Source organism: Doryrhamphus excisus, chromosome 6, assembly GCF_030265055.1.
Source record: "Doryrhamphus excisus isolate RoL2022-K1 chromosome 6, RoL_Dexc_1.0, whole genome shotgun sequence".
In the NCBI taxonomy this organism is placed as follows: domain Eukaryota; kingdom Metazoa; phylum Chordata; class Actinopteri; order Syngnathiformes; family Syngnathidae; genus Doryrhamphus; species Doryrhamphus excisus.
Genome location: NC_080471.1, coordinates 4,546,075 through 4,555,254, shown reverse-complemented (window position 1 = coordinate 4,555,254; position 9,180 = coordinate 4,546,075). Strand labels below are relative to the sequence as shown.

The following is a 9,180-nucleotide window of genomic DNA, read 5'->3' as shown; positions in this document are numbered from 1 at the left end:
GTCTTTAAATCTTTTTGGCAACACAATAAAGCTTGGAGGGAGCTAACAGAAACATCACTTGGCATCTTGATTAAAAAGAAAAAAAAAGAAACCTCCTTTTTTCTGTATTTGCAGATTGCAGCCGGTCCAGCTGTGCCCGGAGCGCCACCTCCACCACCGCAACCCGGAGGTGCTGCGGCACCACCTCCCCCACCTCCTCCTCCTCCCCCGGGTGGCTGCCCACCACCGCCGCCGCCGCCGCCTCCTCTCCCGGGCCATGCCGGCGCTCCACCACCACCGCCGCCGCCACCGCCCCCTCCGGGTGGTGGACCGCCACCTCCGCCACCACCACCCGGATGTGGTCCCCCACCTCCTCCACCTTTCTTTGGAGGCCCGGGGGCTCCTCCACCGCCTCCGTCTTTGCCTGTCCTCAAACTGCCGTATGGACTTGAACCTAAGAAGGTGTACAAGCCTGAAACAGTGATGAAGAGAGTCAACTGGAACAAGGTAGGCCAACACTACATTCTAATCAGACGAAACACCACAATTCAAAATATGCACACATTAAAACTGGTTCTGAATGATTTTCTGATATTTTTTCACCCTCTCCTTATCGGAAATACTATTGACTACCTATAAGATTGATTTATCAGTACAAACCACTGTATGAATTGATGGCACCAGCATTGTTTACACACAAACAGACCTCAACCTTGAAGAAATGTAGTATGGGGCACCACCCCACTGTTTGAAGAGCACGGCCTTACAGTCATACAATTTGGAAACCAACCAACTAGATCGTGGGACTATTGACAATGATTGCATGAGAATATTGATTGTTTTTGCATAGAAGCTTAGCAGTGATGCCAAATGGGAAAACGGGACGACCAGAACTGACAATGCAACTTATTACGACTGAACATGAGTAACCACATCTCTGTCCTGGCTGCTCTGTCAAAATATATCTATCTTTAGTCCTCATGTGAAAAGAAAGCCCGCCTCCCAGACTGCTGTAATCATGCTTCTGCATGATTTGCTGTACATTTTTTTACAACAGTTATGAATGCATGATGTCACCATCAATAACAGAGTGAGTAGTTTTATTGTAGTTTGTTTGCGTCCCAGTGCTTTAAGAGTCTTATGAAATCCGTTTTATAATATTTTCACTTATTTTATCACCATAAATTGTGTGTTTACGTATATCAGTGAGTACAATGAATGATATTGGTGATGCAAAAAATCTGATATGGGGTGATATCGGTGTCAGGATCTTCCCTTTTTTTTTTTTTTTTTTTTTACTTTGAATTCCATCCATCTATTTTCTATAGCGCTTATCCATACTAGGGTAGCGGGTATGCTGGAGCCTCTCGACTTAGTATCGTGTGGTTAAAATATTCTACAGGAAAGAATTAACACCCTACCTCACCAACATCATTGAAATCGGGGCAGATTAATATTCTACCTACCATTCTTAGTCATGGTGTCTCAGAGAAAGTGCAGGGTGTCTCAGAGAAAGTGCAGGAAAACTTTGCCACCAACCAGCGAGTAAGGATAAGCCTATGGAGGAGTGAGTGTGTCACTTTAAAAGTACATTGTATTCATTGGGGGCTCACGGCGGTCAAGTGTTTAGTGTGCAGACCTCACAGCTAGTTTGCATGTTCTCCCCGTGCATGCGTGGGTTTTCTCCGGGTACTCCGGTTTCCTCCCACATTCCAAAAACATGCTAGGTTAATTGGCCACTCCAAATTGTCCATTTTTTTTTTAGATTAGATTCAACTTTATTGTTATTGCTCATGTCACTTGTACAGGGCAACAAAATGCAGTCCCAGTGCAGTCCATAGGTACGAATGTGAGTGTGAATGGTTGTTTGTCTATATGTGCCCTGTGATTGGCTGGCCACCAGTCCAGGGTGTCTCGCTCAAAGACAGCTGGGATAGGCTCCAGCACCCCCTGCGACCCTCGTGAGGATAAGCGGTAGAAAATGAATCAATGTATACATTGGCCGGCCGTGGCTGTGGCTCCTCCCCCAGCGTGCGATGTACTCCTCCAGCTGCACACTGTGGTACTCCCCACCTTGTGGATGCACGGCAGGATAGCTCATCCGACATGAATGCCCCTTGCTCGACCATGGTGAGCGGCTTCTCCCGGCCAACCTCAGTGGAGGTACGGTGAGATAGCATTTACAACGTCCGGCTTCACCTGCTGATTCTACCGTAGGAGGCCAGTCCATCCATCTTGAAAGTGAGTGGGCTGCTCGAGCCTCCTACAATTCTCACACACACGTACCCCGCCTCTCCCTCGTGAGTGAAACATACCACATCCTTACATGAAGCACGCCCTCTGACACATTACATGGTTTACCTCACACAGTCGCGTGAGCATGCTCCTCTAAACTAAGCCACTTTACACGGACCACTGCTGTATGTGAGCTCACGCTTGGTGAGGACTGTTTTCATGGACTTACTTCACCTGTACTGTTATTGTTGGCTTCATACGGTGACAGTTTGACCCTGAAATCGCTTTATTCCATCTCGTATGTTTTCATGGGTAAAAATACCAATGGTCAAATGCAGTTCTTTTGAGAGGACTTGTCAACAAATATTACCAACAACGCCAAAGTAAACAATCGCCTCCCCTTAGATACCCTCAGATACCCTCAAATAGATAAGAGTGGGACAATTTAAGCATCTTCTGTCAATAATCATTTTTTTTTACTGATAATAGTAAAGCCTTTGCTGCAGGATTCTGATAAATAATTAATCGTTTTGTGTGATCTTGACCAGTTACAATTGACACAAATTTAAACCTCATTGGACATTTTCTTGATATAATACAAAATAGCTTCTACATTTCGTACATGTCGCTTTCTGCATAATTCATTTCATAATACGGTACACTTCAGTGACCTTTTCAAAACAGCAAGTGTATGCAAACCTATGTTGCTTTGTTATACAGAAACGGGATAGTTACTTATGGCGTGATGCAGCGAGAAAATGAATAATTTTGCATTATTTTGTTTATTTAATAACTTTGTCTGTATTCCTGTATTGCACCCTATGGATTCAGATTCAAATGGACATTGTTTTGTAAAAAAAAAAAAATATATATATATATATATATATATGTCCAAGTATCTCTGCTGCCACAGAAAGAGAGTAGTTGTGTGATGCAAATGAAAATCATAACAACCTGAGGACAGACAATCTATTGTTTTGACAGGAACAAACAGTATCCTGGATTCCGTAGATTGGAAGCGCACGAGGGCCAGTGGCAAATGTGAATTAGTTGCATAAAGTTATTTCCATCCGCTACTGCAGCTTGTACTGCAATAGGACAACTCAGACATCATAATTATATTTAAAAAGTTCATAGCAATTACTGCACTAGACCACAGTTCCGCATTGTGTGATACATACTTAGTGTAGTTAAAGTGGCATTGGTTTAATAGGAGATGGTGCACATTTGTCTACATTTGCACGTTCAGCCTTTGGATTTTGGAAGTAATTGGTAAGAGGAAAAAGAAATAGCACCGTCAAGGGGAAATGCTGGGAAATGAAAATGAAAGCAGCAATTACATTTTTGGATTGAAGAAGAACTGCAATGAATACACTTTATGTCATCGGGATAGATGTGAAAAAGGCCCTGCCCCTGCCTGATTTCTCATTTTGTCACACTTAAATGTTTCAGATGATCAAACAAATTGCCCATCATCCACAATCCTTATGTTAGACATGGAGACCTAAAATAAGACAGGCCATTATGGCATCTATGGGACTTACTTATTCTGCAAATTTATTCTGCTTATTCATCTGAAAAAGTCTCCAAAAAGCGGCAACAATGCTATATTTACATATATGTGATGTGCATATTAACCAAGCTACAGCAGCATTGTTATTTTTAACGGTGTTACGCTGAACTTTTTGTTATTAATGGAGAAAAAAAAATCCAAACCGACATGGCCCTCTGTGGAAAAAGTGACTTCCTCCTGTTAAAACATAACTGAGATTAATGTATCAGTCAGAAGGTTTAAAAGCTGTATGTAAAGTTTTGGGACTCCAGCAAACCACAGTGAGAGCCATTGTCCACAAATGGAAAACATGGAACAGTGGTGAACCTTCCCATAGGTCACAAAAGAAAAGACCCCAAACAACATTCAAAGAACTGCAGGCCTCACTTGACTCCGTTAAGGTCAGTGTTCATGACTGTCACGTTCTGCGTTGACACTGGTTAGTTTTGTGGGTCATGTTACAGTTGGGTTTTTAGTTGTGTTTTCTCTGGCATTAAGTTCTGCTGTTGTGTTCGCTGTCCGGATTCCGCGGTTACCGTGTTGGGGCGGAGCTACAAGATGCGCACAAATGCTCCTGATTGGCCTCACCTTTTTTATACTCACCTGAGTCTCTTTGCCGCTTGAGTTCTTCCTGACTTCTCTACCACAGTTAGCAAGTTTAGCACACCTATCTTTAGGCAGTTTTGCCCATTCTTCTTTGCAATAAGTCTCAAGCTCCATCAGGTTGGATGGGAGACGTCTGTGCACAGCCATTTTCAGATCTCTCCAGAGATGTTCGATTGGATTCAAGTCTGGACTCTGGCTGGGCCACTCCAGGACATTCACGGAGTGGTTCTGAAGCCAATCTTTTGAGATCTTGGCTGTGTGCTTCGGGTCGTTGTCCTGCTGAAAAATGAACCTTCGCCCCAGCCTGAGGTCAAGAGCGCTCTGGAGCAGGTTTTCATCCAGGATATCTCTATATATTGCTGCATTCATTTTCCCTTCTATCCTGACTAGTCTGCCAGTTCCTGCTGCTTAAAAACATCCCCACAGCATGATGCTGCCACCACCATGCTTCACTGTAGGGATGGTATTGGCCTGGTGATGAGCAGTGCCTGGTTTCCTCCAAACATGGCGCGTGGCATTCACACCAAAGAGTTCAATCTTGGTCTTTTGGGTTTGCTTTTAATTTGGATTGCTTTTACCTACTGGTGCTCCAATCGATCTGTCATTGATTGGTATCGGCCGATATCAGTGAAAAAACACAATACTGATATGGGCCAATACTTGCAGTCCTTACACGCATTGGAGAGTATTGGACAGTCCTTACACGCTTTCCCTACTTTTGTCCAGTACTTACTTCAGCCACTGTTTGTATGAGAGCAAAGCACACCACTTACCTTGTTATCGGTTCACAAACTCCATTTCAAAACGACACTTTCATAAAGGCTCCATTAAATCACTTGTTGATGTCATTATGGCACTCTGCAACACTGTTGAACCCTAACACTACCACCACTACACTACTGCTACTGCATCAATCTATCTCTATGTTGCCAGGGTGAGTGTGATGCAATTGTTGTGTTTATTAGAGGGGTTAATGGCGCCGGTGCTAAAGGGCGTGTTTCTAGTCCAGGCTCTTGATTAAGAGCCATGGCGGGGTCAGGCCGAGGGCTCTCGCTGTGGTGCTTTGAAGGGGGTTATGTACATGAGTAAGTGCCGTATGCTAAATTGCAGTGTTTGTATTTCCAACAGTTTAATCTTGTCTGTTGAGCACTGGAGGAAGTGATCCTCTTCAACCATCTGTGTCTATTTGTGCAACACACTGATTTACTGTTTTCTAGCATTCATAGTAATGAGGATAAATTGTGCAGTCGGGTACGAGATAATTAAACCAACGGCAAATGACGTTCACTACTTGATGTCAACCAGCAACTGTTCGTGGTTTAATCGTAACTAATTCGCTTTGCAATGAAGCCAGTTGGGATTAACAGCCATGTTGCATTCAGGCAGCATTATTCTGTACCATTGCAACCCGACGGCTTCGTTAGCCAACATAGCATGGGAATTACCATTTCCAGCTAATGAACTCACTCGTCTTGTTTTATTTGGAATGTTGGGCATCGAGTCTCCAGCATTGACGGAAACCCGGGATCGTTTAAAGTTTTTGAATTTCGATTACTATTTTCAATGCTGGGCGGCACGGCGGTCGAGTGGTTAGCGCGCAGACCTCGCAGCTAGGACACCAGGGTTCAATTCCACCCTTGGCCATCTCTGTGTGGAGTTTGCATGTTCTCCCCGTGCATGCGTGGGTTTTCTCCGGGTACTCCGGTTTCCTCCCACATTCCAAAAACATGCTAGGTTAATTGGCCACTCCAAATTGTCCATAGGTATGAATGTGAGTGTGAATGGTTGTTTGTCTATATGTGCCCTGTGATTGGCTGGCCACCAGTCCAGGGTGGACCCCGCCTCTCGCCCCAAGACAGCTGGGATAGGCTCCAGCACCCCCCACGAACCTCGTGAGGAAAAAGCGGTAGAAAATGAATGAATGAATGAATGAATTTTCAATGCCCAGTCTAGAAAGGAAGAAATAACCATGAACACCAACAAAGAAGAACCAATGAAGAAGAAGGCTTAGTTTGTTCCCAACCAACATGATTTAACCCTTCTGGATTCTGGTGTAGAAATAACTGAATGCCCCGTCTTTCACATTGGACTTCCTTTAAGCAGTAAGAAGTCAAACAACCAATGGCGTCTGTGTCATGCCAATGATAAAAAAGGGTTTCAGGAAGTCGTGAAAGTTACGTTAGCCACAACTGGAAGATGCAGGTTTATTCTTGCCAAAAAAATCTGAACTATCCCTTTAAGCTATTTGTTTGTTTTTAGCAAAACACATAAGAAAATATCAGATAGGTGCTTGCATCTTCACAGTGGAAAAGTTTGGACACTCTGTGACCTACACCCTCCCCTTCAGCTGTTTTTGTTTTTGTTTCCCACACCTGTACCAAAACGTCACACATGCACACATATTCTTTCTTTGTCTCTCTCGCTCGCTCTCGAAGAACCTTTTGAGTGGCAGTTTGGCAGAATTGTGCTCTGTGATTGTGGTGATGATAATAGAATCCTTGTGTCGTTGCAGATAGTGCCCCAGGAAATGGCGGAGAATTGCATCTGGATCAAAGTGAAAGAGGAGAAGTTTGAGAATCCCGACCTCTTTGCTCAGCTCTCCCATAGCTTCTCGTCACAAAGCAAAGGTAAGGGATGCATAACATGGAAAAGGGGTGTCCACAAGTCTGGCACCCTGGTTTTTTTTTTTTTTTTTTTTTTTTCACAGCATATTCCGCAAATGAAATTTTAAATACAAAAAAAAACTTACTTTAAATACTTTAAATATTGAACTGCTTAGCATTTGTCAACCGAGCAGAACATCAACATGGTCACATCATCTTCCGATGTTTCTATATGGACCCCTAAAGGTAAGCGGGGGCTTCTTCATTGAGCCTCCCTGGCGGAAAGATCCCAAACCACTTTCATCTGATGACACCTCCCCTCCCTGAAATATTAATTATCTTTAAAGCAAACTCTGGTTTCAACAGGCTTCGTATGCCTTTAATGCGTAGCTTTGTGCCAATTAGGGATAACAATGCTCCTGCTGCAGGGTGTTAATGTGATTTTTCTGGCACGGGGCTAGAAATGCAACGCAACTGAACTTTGTTTTTTTTTTTTTTTTCATCTGGTCTTTGTTGCTGATTCTTTTTTTTTTCCAATCTGCATTTGTGTAGGCGCTCAGAAAGGGATATGTTTGACCCAAGTGCCGCCATGCTTGGTTTGTTTCTCGCCTTTTACACTTCAGTAAACCAATCCTCCATCGGGGAAGTTCTTCTCTCCCCCACTCTTGTTTCACTAAGACTTCCTAAACTTGCTGATGAATAAGACAAACTGCACAGAGAGGGTTGGTGTATGTATGGAATTGTGTATGTGGAAGCACTGGACACATCCCCCCCCCCACCCTTCTGACCAAACTCATGGCTTTGTGAGTGTTATCCACTTCTCTGACATTGTGTGTGTTGTACACCCCGCTAATTCTTGCAGCAGTGCAGGGAGAAGTTCAAGCCCTGTCAAGTGCTGAACAGTCAAATGTGAGTTCAGTCTGTCAGGCTGTGTGGACATAACTATATACTATCCTTCAGCTTTAACACATGGGCTAATGTACACCCCAGCGTCTGTTTGGACACCAGCGGCAGCTTGCTCCATCTTGCTTTCAGCCTCCAGGTCGTCAAACTAGAGATGCTATGCTATATGGGATGAATATGAACATTTTGCCGTGGTACCCGCAAGGCCATTTTCTGCCATAATACCGATGGCACAGAGAGGGAGAGAAATCTGAAAAGAACGCTTGTAGTGAGGCTTAATGAAGTAGCAGAGACCAGTCATATTTTTCCTCAGGTTATCTGCCGTAAGCCTGATACAATAGATTTTTTAACTGTGTGAAAAGAAACTAGGAAACCAGGAAAAGTTTGAAAAGTTCTTCAAGATGATTTGACTCAACATGGACCTGCAAGAACAACTCGCAGCTATGTATTATGCATGTCAGGGCAGTAGTTGATCCTCCTTTTGAATAGCCATCATTAAATCGTGTAACGCCTGTGTTCTATTAACCGCGTAGTCTCTGTAGTAAAGCAAATAACTGATGCGGTCTCTAATTGGTGCTGGGTCAAAAAACATTGACATGAGCAGCAGTGGCTGTGGGCAAGCTCCTGGTGTTTTTTTTAAATGACTGCACAATATGGCAGTAGCTACATTCCTTTGTTTATTGCGGGGGATATGTTCCCAAATAGCCTGCGATAACTGAGATCCGTGATTTGTTAACACTCATTATGTTTTAATATATAACTTTTTTTCTCAGACAAGCATTAGCATTTCCTCACATTTTTTCTTGATTAAACACTCTGAAAGTTCAGATTTTGTTTGGATTTGAATGAACAATCCACTGGGTGTTGTTCGCCCACCCAAATATTGACTCACGCGTAATTTGGTCCTCTGACCGTGGTTTTGCCGTCCGGCTGTGGCATTTTTGTGTCCTTGTTGAAGTGTGTTGCTCCTGCCACAAAGTATTGGGGAAACTATTGGCATAACAAAACAAACTGACGAAAACATAATATTGTCAGTGCAAATTGTCACAGAAAATTCACTGTCAAGAAAAAAATGTTCTGCTGGCTCCACAGGAGTTAAGAGAGGAGACAAGTTCTTTGAGAATAATGAGAGGTACCGTTTGATAAAACCGCATGCAAGGAGACAAATCAATGCAACCTTAACCAACGGCTTCTAAATAAAATGTCATGTTAAAATCTTCGTTAATAGGAAACCAAATACTGGATACAAGTGGAGTACAGAGGGAGGGACAGAGACAATGAAGGGCAGACACATGCCTTGAC

The 9,180-nt window shown here is 43.4% G+C and overlaps 1 protein-coding gene across 6 annotated transcripts in view; it reads left to right on the top strand.

Moving 5' to 3' along the window:
- diaph2 (diaphanous-related formin 2) overlaps positions 1 to 9,180 on the top strand; it is a 391,673-nt gene that overhangs the window by 156,254 nt on the left and 226,239 nt on the right. For all 6 annotated transcript variants that reach the window (XM_058076542.1, XM_058076541.1, XM_058076539.1 and 3 more), the window contains 2 exons: positions 115 to 486; positions 6,885 to 6,999. In XM_058076542.1, coding sequence (XP_057932525.1) covers positions 115 to 486; positions 6,885 to 6,999 — 487 coding nt within the window. The remainder of the gene's footprint in view (positions 1 to 114; positions 487 to 6,884; positions 7,000 to 9,180) is intronic.